Raw genomic sequence first — 15,600 nt, forward strand, 5'->3', positions numbered from 1 at the left:
ATTGTCAGTAACTAAGCTCCATGTATCAATTAAAAGAGAAGAATAAATGTCAAACTAACCCTTCTAGGATGATGACATATTTCATGCCCTGGGCTGATTTACTCCATCATGTCTTTTAAGATTGTTTCAACCAAAAAAATCAAGCCTATCAGATTGTAGAGCTGCGGTTGTCCTCATATGTTGCCAATGGGGAGTCAACTGTACAACAGTTCTAGGTAACCATTTAAAAATGGGTATATTTTTTGAAAGCAAAAACATTTAATGCAGGAAAAGTCTCTTCAATATGTGGTGCTGGGAAAACTGGGTAGCTTCATGCAAAAAAAAAAAAAAGAAATTAGAACATTTTCTCACACTATATACAAAAATAATTTCAAATGGATTAAAGACCTAAATGTTTAAGACTGGAAGCCATAAAACTCCTACAAGAAAACAGGCAGTATACTCCAAACATGTCTTAGCAATATTTTTTTTATTTGTCTCCTCAGGCAAGGGAAACAAAACAAAAAGAAACAAGAGAGACCTAATTGAGCTTAAAAGCTTTTGAGCAGTGAAAGAAACCATTGACACAATGGAAAGACAACCTACTGAATAGGAGAAAATATTTGCAAATAATATATCTTATAAGAGATTAACATCTAAAATAAAGAGCTCATATAACTTAATATTAAAAAAAATTTTAAAAATGGGTAGAAGACTTGACTACAACATTTTTCCAAAGAAGACATACAGATGGCCAATAAGCCCACGAAAAGATACTCAACATCATAAATCTATAGGAAAACATAAACCAAAACCCACAATGAGATATCACCTCATACCTGTCAGGATGGCAATCATCAAAAAGACAATAAATAATAAGTCTTAAAGGATGTGGAGAAAGGGAACACTTGTGTACTGTTTCTGGGATTACAAAGTGGTGCAGCTACTATTGAAAACATTATTGAGGTTCCTCCAGAGAGAGTGAGTTCCCATTGTGGGTCAGTGCTAATGAACCCAACTAATATCCATGAGGATGTGGGTTTGATCCATGGCCTTGCTCCGTATTCTTTGTATGTTTGTTATGGGAATAATTATATGTGTATGTATGTTTGTATGTGTATACCTGTCATCTATCCATCCACTTCAAATAGCTTGGTGATTGGCACATACGTTCAATCAATGACAGGGCAAATTTGTCTATCTGTATATCTGTCTGCCTATACCTGCTAGGGCAGTGGGAGGAAGGAGGCAGAGGCTGGAGCATTGAGATCACAAGCAGGGTTTATTGACCAACACAGTGGCCAGGAGCCCTGAGAAAGAGGAACTCAGAGCCCCCAGCCATTGGGAGAATCAAGTATTTTTTTTTTTTTTTTTTTTTTTTTTTTTGTCTTTTGTTGTTGTTGTTGTTGCTATTTCTTGGGCCGCTCCTGCGGCATATGGAGGTTCCCAGGCTAGGGGTTGAATCGGAGCTGTAGCCACCGGCCTACGCCAGAGGCACAGCAACGCAGGATCCGAGCCGCGTCTGCAACCTACACCACAGCTCACGGCAACGCCGGATCGTCGACCCACTGAGCAAGGGCAGGGACCGAACCCGCAACCTCATGGTTCCTAGTCGGATTCGTTAACCACTGCGCCACGACGGGAACTCCGAGAATCAAGTATTATAGGCAGGGGGTCATGTGCTGAGTTCTATAGGTCCAGGATGACAGTTGAGATCATGGTATAAAATTTAACTCTCTCCTTGGGGCTGTCTTTGTTCTTGGGAAGTCACCCACTTCATGGGCTTGGTTGTTCCACCTGTGGAGGTCTGTTAAAGTAGAGATTACAAGCCTGGGTCTGGTTGGGTTGATGAGACATGCAGACTTAATTCTTTTTTAGGCCTTCATTTAGTTTCCACCTAAGAATACTTACCTCTCTGTATGTGTGTTTATGTGTATGTATATATGTATTATTTATGCTACCCCTTGTATATGGACAAAGTAGGAAAAAAATTAGGCAGTATGATGTCACTATTTAAGGTAATATTCTAAAATAATAACAGCAGCTACCTTTGAGTGGCAGGATTATATTTATATTTTTCTGTGCTTACCAGTTGTTCTCAATGAGCAGTTATTGTTTGTAATCACCTGAGGCTGACTATATAAAAATGTAAAAACAAAGAAGAGAGAAAAAAAACAAGCTTGTAAGAATAATGCAATAAAGAAAAGTTCCCTCTTAGCCCAAATGGGTTTCTCATCTGGATTAAAATACATGATCTCTTGTTCACCTAGGAGGATGGCATCATCTTTATTAACTACCAAATCATGATTTGCCTTTCCTAGTGTGATTTCTGTTTGAATATTAGTTCAATTACATGATTGTAGCAGGGTGGTACACAATGTGACAATTACTCTTCATTCAAAAGAGTCAATTCTGAAAGGTCCTCCTTTGTAAGTAAAGCTTAGTCTGGGAATAAGATTTCACTGTTATTGTAGCTGATGATAATCCAATTCATGTGTCAATGCTATGAATTTCAAAATAAGTACCAACTGCTAGACACATTGAAAAGAAAATGAAAGTTTTAGATCTTTATGACCTGCTGGGTCTATAATAACTCTCTTACCAGGAAGTGTACCTACTAAAGTAAGCAAAACCACTTAACTCAACTAAAAAAGTAATGTGAATATCTAAAGCAGAAGTCAACTTTCAGATGTAATGATTTCACTGCTGATTTTTTAACTAATTGTTAAAAATCAGCTTCTGTCAGAAACTGACCCTGGCCTCTCTCCACCCTGCTTTATCTTTATAACACAAAAAGCACTGTAATCCCCTTCCTCCCAAAGGAGCCAAAAACACCATACAGAAAATATTTAAAGAGAATTTCAAATATGAAATTTCAAATATTGCCTTCTTAATTGAAAAAATTAAGGTTGACTTTTCAGATTCAAAAATTAAAATTTTTCACAGATTTTTCTTATTCATTCACTCAACTGGCTTATAAGTTCCAAAGACATTGTTGAATCCCTAAATAACAGCCAGCAGCTTCCCCAGTACACTTCCCTTAGGTGGTTCCATTCCTTGCTGTGAACAGCTTTCCCTGGAACTCTTGTGGCACAAGTTCTACTGGCATGGCATCAGAGCACTTTACTGCCATCTAACAAGCCATAGTTGTGTCCTTCCCAGCAAGGGTGATTCCCCTCAGGAGACACTTGGCAATATCTGGAGACAGTTTTTATTGTCACATTGGAGTTGTGGAGGAGTTTACTAGTATCTGGTGGGTAGAGATCAGGATGGTGCTAAGCACAGGCTATGTGGCAGGTGGAGTCCCTATAACCCTCTCATGAGGACAAAGAATGACAACTATATAAAGACAAGAACACAGGTGACCTAAATGGAACACATTCCACTGCGTGCTTGGGCCTGGGACTGACCTGGTTAGAACTGTGAGGTTAGGATGGTGCTGGAAATATTCTGCTGTCACCAAATCCTTCTCATAGGGACTGTCCCCTCTCCCTCCATGACACTTGAAACTCTAAAATCTTCTGGATTTCATGATTTTTCATACTTCAGGGATATGTCATCAAAATCCAAGTAATTCTTGCAAAGAATCATCTTAATCTCTAATTAGTTACTACCCAAATTAATGCAAAGCCTGAAGCAAAGTCCTAGAGAATGCAAGAGTGGAATATTAAGTGCAGGGAAGAAGGTAGTGTGGGAGGGGGCAGGAGGAAGGAGTTGGGGGTGTAATAGGAGAGAGTAGTGCTTGTAGGAGAGTAGAGAAGAGGATAAGGGAACTGACAGTGAGGGGTGTCAGGGAGAGGAAAGCAAGTTGACAGATGGCATCAGGACGACCATCTGGAAGACATTTAAAATCAGTATTCTTTATGTAGTTGCTTGATTTAAAAGATAGGCTGAGCAGAGCATGGAGGAAGATCAGAACAGGACCACTGGGGGGCAGCACTCAATTCTTTAATATGGGTGAAGTCCAGGGTCAGTAAGTTATGGCTCACAAGCCAAATGTAGTCCCTTGACTGTTTCTTGGATAGTCGTTGGCTAAGAATAATTTTTACATTTTTAAGTGGCAGGAACAAAAATGTTTTCAAAAGATGACTACTACTTCCTGACCTCTAAAAATATGAAATTCAAATTTCATCATCCTTGGGAGTTCCCATTGTAGCTCAGCAGAAACGAACCTGACTAGTATCTAAGAGGATGTGGGTTTGATCCATGGCCATGCTCAGTGGGTTAAGGATCTGGCATTGCTGTGAGCTGCAGTGGCTTGGATCCCAAGTTGCTGTGGCTGTGGTGTAGGCCAGCAGCTGTAGCTCAGATTAGACCTCTAACCTGGGAATTTCTATAGGCCGTGGGTATGGCCCTAAAAAAGCAAAAAAAAAAAAACCAAAAACAAAACAATAAAAACAAACAAAAAAAACACAAGCAAACCAAATTTCTTCATCCTTAAACAAAGCTTTAATGGAACAAAGACATGTTCCTTTATTTACCTATTGTCTTTGGTTGCTTTTGCATTACAATGGTAGAGTTTAGTAAGTGCAGCAAAGACCACTTGGCCCACAAAACATAAATTATTGACTATCTGGACTTTTACAGAAAAAAAGTTTTCCTACCCCGGTTTAACTTGTGCAGCTATAGCTTCATATTTACATACCCAACTCAGAAAATAAAACTTCTACACTTAACCCAGCATTTTTGTTAGGAAGTTTAGCGATCATCTATTCCTTCTGTTTATGTGCCTTGGCGAGCCTTGCCCACCAAGTTGCTTATCAGAAACATCTACAGCACCCTCCCTGAGAGAAGTTCAATAAATACCATTTTTTTTTTTCTGTATGTTTCCATCTCCTCTGGTATTGTAAGTCTTCATATAGATGGATCTCCAGGCTCTTGCCTGGTTGGTCCATTCCTTGTCCTACCAAGCCTAGAGCATGGATTCAGTAGATTCAGTATTTTCATTTAATTTTCCTTCACCTTGGAGTTGAACATCTGAATGGCTATAGCCAAGCAGATTGGAGGAGGAACCAACCCACCATAAGCAAGAAAGCTAAGAGGAGATCAGGGTAGAGTCCAGGATCAGAAGCACTACCCTTGGAGATTGATGCAGATGTGGTTAATGAGGCTACATGTGGAGGATAGGGTGAATAGACAGGTAGGAGGTTTTGCTACCAGGACTGGTAAAGAAACAAACAAAAATTTAATAAAATTGAAGTCGTCCTACATACTCAGTTTTCAAATCTACATTGAATATGTGTCTTGTTCATCTCAGTAGCCCAAGTAACTGACACAGGAAGCAGGCATTCATTATTATCTTTTTTAATGAATAAATGTCAAAATTTCCTAGTCAGGCTCTAATTTCAGCTTTAATACCCAGGCTCCACTTTGGGTTTTGAGACACAGTCTTCAGTTTACCAATTCCAGTAACTTTTTTTTTTTCTTTCTAAGTCTAGTCTTTCTTGGTAACCTGATAACCTGTTTGCTACTCTATTTGGTATAGATCTTGGGCTAGTCTTGTACTTTAATGAGTTGTTTCCTAATCATTAGACTAGTGGTTATGCCACAGTCTTGCTACTCTTTTAACTATATGGTATTAATACGTCTCTTCTACACAAGGGTGTTAAACACTTGAACCAGAATCACCCAGGCTTTTCTGATTTATAGAGATACCTTAATTTCTAAGACTCATTTGTAATGCCCAATAATCTGATGTTTGACACACCTTCCCAATCTCATCATTTCATGCTCCTGAAAACTGCATTTCTTTAGGCTAGGTTTTGGTTTCTATCCCCTGGACTTTTTCTCAAGAACACAACTGGCTCCAAAATGTGATTAGTATCACAGAGTGTCATGGATGGCAGGGTTAGTTGTACATGGTTTGTAAATCATTTTAGTGACTCAGATGGGAGCGGGGGTCTCATGAAGGACCTTAGGAATCACTTGGAGTGATCTGGAGGTAGAGAGGGAAGAATCCTGGGTAGACTAGAGGTCTTACCTCTTTGGTAATCAAAAAAGTTCATCTGTTTCCTTTCTAAATTATTTTATTTAAACAATGTGTTTGATAAAACACAAATTTGAAAACTCCTGGTGTTAAAATATCATTTCAGTTTGACATTACCAAGGGTGATAGTCAAAAATAATTAGAGGCCAGTATTGACTAATCAGAATGGACAATGGTTGTGGTGTATGCCAGATATGCCCTTTTAATTCCTGGATCAAGGAGAGATCTGAGATTCCTGGAGGAGGAATGAGATGACCAGGCAGCAGAGGATGGGAGAAATACACAGGAAATACCATATATCTCTGCTATTTACCAACCAATGTGAAAATGTTTCAGTTTTCATAACCAGTATGGCTACATCTTGGAAGTTACACAATAAATCAGGGGTAGGGTTGAGACTCTAACTTATATCTTAATTTCCTGGGAAAAATATGTAACTATTTGAATATTTACTATTAGTTACATTATTATTTTTAACAATGATTTCAACATGTCAAAACATGAATTATCTTACTTGAACTCCTTGTGTCATTAATAACTTACCATGCCAATGAAGAACTAAACACTGCATAACCAAGGAACAAGTAACTTATGTACTTACTTTTGTATTATTTCTTTTCATGGACTCCTAGACAGGCTATGTTAAAGATACTTTGTTGTATTTTATATATTCAAGAACTTTATTAATACAATAGATTGTTCCATTTGATTAATATTCTTTTAGGTCAATTTTCATGATTTTTAGAATCACTCCAGATAATGATGAAGATAATGTTTAGGCTGCAGCTTTTTTTCTGAGCATGCTTTTTTTTTTTTTTTTTTTTTTTTTTAGGGCCACACTGGTGGCATATGGAGGTTCCCAGGCTAGGGGTCGAATTGGAGCTACAGCTGCCAGCCAGCCTATGCCATAGCCAGAGCAAGGCCAGATCTGAGCCAAGTCTGTGATCTACACCACAACTCAGGGCAACAAGGGATGCTTAACCCATTGAGGAGGCCAGGGATCGAACCTGCATCCTCATGGATACTAGTCAGATTCATTTCTACTGAGCCATGACAGGAACTCCGGAGCAGCTTTTTGAGAAAACCATGTATCTGTTTATCATTTTCTAGTTTGTCAATGAGCATTTTTTTAAAAAACATTTCTGACATGCATGATTAGTTACAATAATGTTCCTGTGCTCTCCCTCTGGAATAATCACTGCCTTATGTAACATGGTACCTCAGTTGTAAATTTGTGAAAGAAGCTCCTGTTGTTGACAGTTCTAATGTCTGCCATCTGTTTGCATGGGATGAAGCCCCAGTGCTCCCTTAATTGGCCATAAATTAGGTACTAGCAGCAGGCTTACGACAAGATCCTTCGGTTACAGTTTGATTTTCTATTTAAGCTGTGAATTCAGCGTTTGGTGCAAAGCCCAACCTCGCTCCTACACCTCCTGAGTCCGCAACTCAGGCTGTCTTCTCTATGTTAATGCTTAAAGCTAGACTTCCCTCATGGTATCCTCTCTGTACATATTCCTAAAGATAAACTTGGGCTGATTGGAGAGGAAAATTGTTAAATCCAAGGGATTCCTATGCCTTCTGTAAGACAAGGGCATATTTATACATCCTGTACTTATTACACATCCTGTGCTGTGCTTGGTCCTCCACATATACTAAGTTGTTTAATCTCAAAATCAATTTTATAATTTACACAATATCATCCCATTTTGCAAATAAGGAAAGTGAGACTTAGAAATTAAATAACTTGCCCATATTGTCATAGCATGGCACAGTCAAGATTCAAATATTGAGCTTTATTTGACAAAGCCCATGTGCTCCCCACTGCACACTCTACATGACTAGGTTTGAAAAAAGAGAAAATGGGTGAGGGCCAAAGTATATATGCAATGCTCCTGGATGCTCCTTCATCTCTCAGATCTCAGTTAACTGAAGAACTTGCCCTAAACAACTCACAATGTCCCATCATTTTGTTACTTTGAATTGATTAACCTGGGACTTCATCATTTACCATGAAACCTTAAACTTCTATGGGTTTCAGTTTCTTCTTCTGTTAAACATCTTGTTTACCTTCTAGGTTGGAGCGCATATATGTGGAAAGTCCTAAGTTACAAAGGACTGTAGGGATATATGTTGATACAACTACCCATCCACCCTGATTAGCTGGCAAATCCTCAGCCCCACTGTTACTCCTTCCCTCACCAGATTCCCCAGCTTTATGGTTTAGAGGCAAGATGAGGACCATCCAAATTTCTATGATTTTCCTTACTTACATCTCTACAAATTTTCTACCTCTCCTCTTTTTCACTACTTTCAAAGGAGAAAAATATTATCCAAAAACCTTTTCTTGTTTGCCCACAATTTCCTCCCTTTGGACACATTGCTATAAACCACTCCCTTTAATATTTCACTTGCTCCATCTTCCTCAATGTTTGTACAGACCCATCACAAGGAAACTCTCCAAGACCTCACTAGTACATCATGTTCCCTCCCCTCCCTCTTTATTGTTTCTTTCTTTAGACCAATTTCTTCTCTTTTCTTTTTTTTTTTTTTTCTTTTTTGGCCATACCCACAGCATACGGAAATTCTCTGGCTAGGCATGGAATTTGAGCCAAAGCTGCAACCTGTGCAACTATGGCCACACTGGATCCTTAACCTGCTGCGCCACAGCATGAACTCCTAGACCAATTTCTTGAAAGAAAAAACTCTGTAGTCTCAGTTCTCTCTCTTCCTCAGCACCTACTCACTCTCTGTAATCTGGATTCCATTCTCACCATTTTATTTTTTTTTCTCCCGACTTACTAAACTTATTGTCCTTTCCTCTTTCTCTCTCTATATGCCTCTCAGCTTCTCACTTGCATTTAACACTGCTGATTATCCTCTTCCTTTTGAAATTTTATCTTGGTTTCTGAAGTTTCCTACATTGCTTTTTTTGTTAACGTTGCAGTTTTATTCACTGATTTTCTTCCTCTACCTCACTTTTAAATGTAAGAATCTCCCCAAATTCTAAACTTAGTCCTTTTATATTCTCTATTCTTATGGCTTCAGCTGTTAACTATACAGAAGCAACTTTTAAAGTTAATTTTAAGCTGACTCTGAGTTCTTGTCCCATATTTTCTACCTCCTGCAGGGCATCCATTCTTGAGTATCTAACTTGTATGTCAAATTCATTATATTTTTAGTGAAAAACCATTATGCCTCTCAAACAAATTCCTTTTCTATATTCCTTCTAAAACTTCTTAATCTTGGCTCTACCACTAATTTCTTCTCCTTTGCCCTTCATATTCGGTCAAGTGTTGAGCCCTCTGGGTTTATCTCTTCATTCTTATGCATTCCTCCTATTAACTGTCTCATGATCACTTGGATTTATAGACTGCTAACAAGATAGGCTATCTCCATCCTCTTCCTATAATTCATCTTATACAGCCTTCTCACTGTTACAGTAACATTATTTTGCTGCATAAAATTGTCAGTGTTCCCTTATCCCAATATCCAGTGCTCTTGGGGAACCAGCCCCAACATGTTTGTGAACTTGTTTGTCACAACACTTCCTCTACTACCTCTACCCAGGTCTCACTTCAACCAGTTGAAATGGCTCAGGCTTCTATTCTGAGTATTACTTATGTTGTTCACTCTATTTATCTTGCTTCTCTCATATTACAGATCCACTTAATAATACCATTTATTTCATGAGGACTTCCCTGATTCTTGCCAGAAGCAGTCAACTCCTTTCTCTGGATTCCCCCAAATGTGTACTCTGGACCCTTCTTACATTCTGCCTTGCACGATGGTTATTTGTGTGTATGACTCAATTCCTAAATTAGAAGCTAATCCGTCAAAGCAGGATCTGTGCTGCTCCTCTGACTCTTTTCACAGCATTCAACAATGCCTTGTACATGGTAGAGCCTCAGAAAATCATTAGTCAAATGGAAGAATAGCGTTTAACTTTTGTTTCTGGAAACCAGATGATGACTAGCTGTTTCCAAAATATTCATGGATATAGCTGTCATTCTGCAATGGTGCCACTGCTCTAGTTCTAGAGATGCAGCTCAGAGGGGGAATGCAAGAGTCATATTTGTGAATCAAATGGGATTCCTCTCTGTCCAGAGCCTCCTGAGCTCAACATTCAATTCCCTTATTCTGACCTGATCATATCTGCCCCCTCATTCATTCCACACTGACACAGCCTATCCCAGCTCTAACGACTCCACTAAAATGGGTGCTTTACGGTTTACTGGGTCAGGCATGTGGCTTTTATGATAAACGTATCCACATACAGAGCAACAAGAAAATGACTGGAGTACAGCTTCCAGATAGTGCCATGCATTTTACTCAGGCTCTTGGAGAGGCAGTAATCTGCTATTTGCAGTTTACCCTATAAAGTGCTCAGGCAATGTGACTAGCAACCAGAATAAAGAAAAGGAAAAGGGACAGGCATCACTAAACATGCTTTTAATGGCCCTAAATATACCCATGTCTAGAACTGACGCTTTCTCCAAAAGGGTCTTCCTAAATTTTAGGAATTTGGGGATGGAATAATAGAGGAGAAAACTAAAACAGGCTCAAGGAATAATCCATTTCCTAATAATGGCAACAACAATAATAACTTTACATTATATATATATAGTAATTTATAGTTATAAACTATGCTATAAAATATTTTTATAAATAATCAACTGTGATTGAAAAATATTAATAATTATTATTTTCTAAAAAGGTACACAAATAACTTTGGTTGAGTGTCTCCCTGGGTAAAGAGCACTTGCACATATACCTTCCCCATGTGTTCTCATCAATTCTCACAATATCTCTATGATGTTCCGTTACCCTCAGTTTACAAATGAGCCACCTAAGGTGAGGCTCATATTGATTTAAGTACTTTGTTAAAGATCACAAACCTAGAATGGCAAAGTCAGTCATTTCCAAGAATAATAAGGAATGAGAATCAAATGTAGAACTCATTTAAAATACAAAAGATTTAAAACAAGTATTAGTAGCTCCATGAAAAAAAAAATGATGCCTCATTCCGGGAAATTAAGGGTGTCTGATATGAGTGTGCAATATGCATCATAAAGCGAGGTACTTACTCTCTGTCAATCACAAGGCAGGTTACAGCTTCCGCAGCAATTACATTTGCTGTTCTCACATCTTCCCTATATAAAAAAAAGAGAGATGGTGAAGTAAAATATCATTTACTATCAAAGAACAGTTTTCAGTATGATTAATTCAGGACACATACTAAATTATGTATACTCCTCTGATTCATCCACTTCCATGTTTAAACTTGGTTCCTGTGTCAAATTTCTTTGTCCTGAGAAGCCACATTACTCTCGTCATTAATCACATAAATCCTACAGTTATAACCAGTAGTTATAACTTTCAAACTTAAAACTTTATGTACACAAATGAAACAAAAATTATATCATTCTCTATGATTTGGGGGTAATTAATGAATTTATTGGATAATGATAAAGACAGTAATGAAATGAATAGGTAAACTTTTGAAAAGACCTGAAGATATAGTTCTAGAAACTGAGTATCTAATCAATTTTTACAAGATTTCATCACTATAACCTTGAGAAATGATAGACCTGTTTTAATTATTTCCTTATTTGGAAATTTGTACATATGTGGCTAATTTCTGGCAATTTATAATAAAGTTATTCAACTATACCAGAGCTTATAGTTCTTCAAGAATATTCAACAAATCTTAGTTATCAATTGATAAATCTCTGATTGGCATATGCACATATATATGGTCTCTTTATAAGTATTTAATCAGTCGCTGTAGGAATATCTATCAACGTCTTAAACCTTTAAAAATCTGCCCTGGTACCTCTTGTCTTATCCACTGGTAAAAGACGGATTTGGTAAATTATCATTCACATTTCATTTTGAGCTACTAAAAATGTAATAGCACCACTATCATGGAAATATTACATTATACTTGAAAATGCACTCTGTTTCCTAGAAAGGTAACAATTTTAAGTTAATATAATTAATGATAAATATAAGTTTGAAATACATTACAGAAATATGTGCATAGGAGACAATATAATGTTAATAATGCCTTCTAAAAATCATAATCACAACATCATATACCTCTAATATCAGGCTTTTAAAGTCTTGAAAATAAAGATGTTCCCACTGGATTTCTAATTTTTTCAAAATACACTAAGTTCTTACATATACCATTGAACTCAATTTTCCCATTGATCTTTTTGTCTTTCTCTGTTGCTATATCATGATATTAAGATGACAGTGGCTTTTAGTACCTATTAGCATTTAGTATTTGGAACAGCAGTTTCTCCTTATCAAGATTCTTTTTTAGAAATATCTTTATAATATTCTTAAGCATTCATATTTCATAAAGACTTTAAAATAATTTTTTTCCTTCTGAAGAAACCCACATTGGGATCCTAATAGAGTTGCATTACACATACTCTGATTTCAGTAGGAGGACTTTCTGATTATACTAATTTTCCTTACAAGAGCATGGCATGACTCTCCACTTGTTCAGATCTAATTTTATGTCTTAATCTTTTTCACTTGGGTTCTGGTTTTTTTTTTTTTCAAGTATTCTTAGGTGTTTTATATCATCAGTTTCTCTTCTGGCATTTCCTTTCCATTTCTGCTTCTTGTTGGTTATTGCTACTAAAGAAAATAACCTATAGATTATCATATATTTTTAACCTACTTACAAAGTTCTCTTCTGATTCTAAAATTTCTGTTACAGTCCCTTTGAATCGCAGTGTGATCCTCCTAGTGCCTCCCTCACATCCTCCACGTTTTAGTCAAACTGGGCTCTTCTAAATGACTGAACACACCAACTCCTTCCTGTCATGGGTTCTTCTTATTATACCTTCCCTAAACCTAGGAACTTCCTCTCCAACTCCTTTACTAGTTCACACCTGCTTGCCCTTTAAGTCTCAATCTAAGTGCCCCTTCCTCAGGGATGCTATGCTGAATTAACTAGACTGAGTCCCTGGTTTATCTGCTCTCATAGCCCTATGTACCTCTCCATCCAAGCACCTACCACAATTTGTAATTTATACATGTATTTGTATCATCAGTTAATAGCTCTATCCTCTTCCACAAAACCTTATCTGGGCAGGGTGCATGGTTAGTTTTGCTCCCCATTTTATTCTGAATGGCTGGCACATGGGAGGTATTTGGTAAGTGTGTGACGCAGGAAACTTGAGCCTTTGGGAGGAAGAGATTTCAGGCTTTGGAGTCACACAATCTTGGTTTGACAAGGTATAAACCTTGTGAAAGCCTAAATTTCCTCATCCATAAAGATGGGAATGATAATAGTGCCCAATCGATGTTCTTAAGTTCAATAAAGATAGGTTTATTACAATGCCCCAGCACACAGAGTAGTGGCTTCTGCCATTCTTTCCTTCTAAGTTTTCTCATCACCAGTGCTATCATGTCTGTCCTTGTGGAGGTCCTGTCTAGTGTTTTATGAAACTCTACTACCAAAGAACAAAGTGAGGATTTTCTTTATGCTCCATAGAAATAAATAATACATTTTCAAGTGCATTATCATTTCCAAGTAGTGGACACAATGGGCAGAAGTCATCAGTAATGCCAATTAAGTGCCTCACAAATTGTATGAATGACTTATTTCTTAGGACATCGCTCATGGCAGCATATGTTACTACAAATTCCTGCCGGTATATATTTTTTAAATCTATCACAGCTTTATAGAAAACTAACATTCCCTAAAATAAACTTCTGTCTTGACAAATTAAAATTGCCCAGTCTTTAAAATATAATATTCAAAAAAACATCTCTTCATTTTAAATATATGATCTGTGCATATAAATTTTTAAAAATGCTTTCTTCACAAATGGCCTAGCGTTTAAAAATTTTATCATATTATCTGTATAAATAGGATATACTTTCAAAAAAGAAAATACATAGGTATTTTAAAATGTAGACAGTGAAAAATCAAATATCAGCAGAGTGACATAGTCAAATAGAAACTGAAAACACTTTATTTTAAAAAAGGAAAATGTATAAGCCATGGCCTATGAAGTAAAGTAATAGACGGCAAACAAACCAAAAAAGATGCACAACATGGGGAAAAAACAACAGGTTAAACAGTAGATCATAATATTTGTCATTTATTATTCATTTAATATACATTAGGAACTATATAAAACAACTTGCACAAATTTCAGTTAATGTATATAACAGAGGATGGGTATTTTATCTGAAATTTACACATGGCGAACAGATGTTTTATAACAAACCAAAGACAGACACAGCTAATGAGTTGCAATCTTGGAGTTTGAACAAAGATCTGTTTGGCTCCAAAGCCCATGTTCTTTTCACAACCGTTCACTGCCGATACCCTCTGCTATAAGATTTTAAATTGACAACTATTATAAATTCATTCTAATGCAGAATAATATCTGAGCAGTAATAACTCATAATGTTTTCCTGACCATCATTATAAAAATTATATTTAATTATTACTGAAAGCAGCATTAATATGTTTATGGGTGCCCAATTGCAAAACTAAACCAATAAACCATTTTGATTCTCAGATTATTAGAATTCCTATCCATAGTTATGTCTTAGTCCTGCCAGTTTGCTTTATAACAACATTATATAACAATAGAAAATATTTCGATGCCAAGTTCATTCGATGCCAAACACATTGCCATTACATTGTCCTTGTGTCTCTACTATTAATGTGTTTAATGCCATTTACCTATCTATGCAGGTGTCTGGATACGTCATCCCTGGGTATGCAGAGAGCCTGCTCTGTGAGAGAAAAATGCTATCTGACCTAGTATTGACATATATTAATCCCTGATTTTAGAAGAGATAGTAGAAGCTTCTAATGAGAGATTATTATTTATATAAGCTAACAACATTACGACTTACTGTGATTTATTTCCTTTATAGGTTCAAGGGCCATGGTAATAGCAAATATCATTTTAATTGAGATATGAAATTTTAAATACTCATACAAAACAGAGTTCCTAATAACTCCATGTTGTCATGAAACTTCTCTCTATCCATACATAGCTGTTATGATACTAGTTTCACACAGAACATCTGTCAAAGTAGCAAGGGCTTCATGTAATACCAGTTTAGACATGGGAAAAGAGAAGGGAGAGGAGATAGTGTTATTTTTTAAAAAATCTTTCAGTTTTGTTTTTGGAATATCAGAGTGTTTGATTATTTCCAATAGAATAATATATGAGACTTAAAAAAAAAGACTAGAAGAGAATTTTATAAATAGAATCATATGATAATGTCTAACATACTTAAAACTATCACCAAACCTACTTTGTCTTTGAGCTCAGCACGATTCTTTAGAGCAAAGGTACATGTATTTACCTACATTCCAGGTCTAACATGCACATTGTCTTTAAAAATAAAAACCTCATAATCATCCATTTCTGCACCTGTGTATTAGTTTATGTCAGCATGACGATTAATAAACATGTACCAACGCAGAAGTAGCTACTGTTTGGCAGACTAACATATTTCACAAACTTGCTATTGATTAATGAACATTTACATTCAAAGCTATGCAGTTTAGTAGTGTTCTTTTTTTAAGCATTTTTGGAGAAGTTAGATATTCCTTTCAGTAAAATCATAGAGCATAAAAAGAAAAT

At 36.6% G+C, this 15,600-nt stretch overlaps 1 protein-coding gene across 3 annotated transcripts in view; it reads right to left on the reverse strand.

The window, feature by feature from the left end:
- PRKG1 (protein kinase, cGMP-dependent, type I) overlaps positions 1-15,600 on the reverse strand; it is a 1,234,550-nt gene that overhangs the window by 139,150 nt on the left and 1,079,800 nt on the right. For all 3 annotated transcript variants that reach the window (XM_021072187.1, XM_021072188.1, NM_001044574.2), the window contains 1 exon segment: positions 11,050-11,115. In XM_021072187.1, coding sequence (XP_020927846.1) covers positions 11,050-11,115 — 66 coding nt within the window.

The sequence above is a fragment of the Sus scrofa genome, chromosome 14 (genome assembly GCF_000003025.6).
Source record: "Sus scrofa isolate TJ Tabasco breed Duroc chromosome 14, Sscrofa11.1, whole genome shotgun sequence".
NCBI lineage: Eukaryota > Metazoa > Chordata > Mammalia > Artiodactyla > Suidae > Sus > Sus scrofa.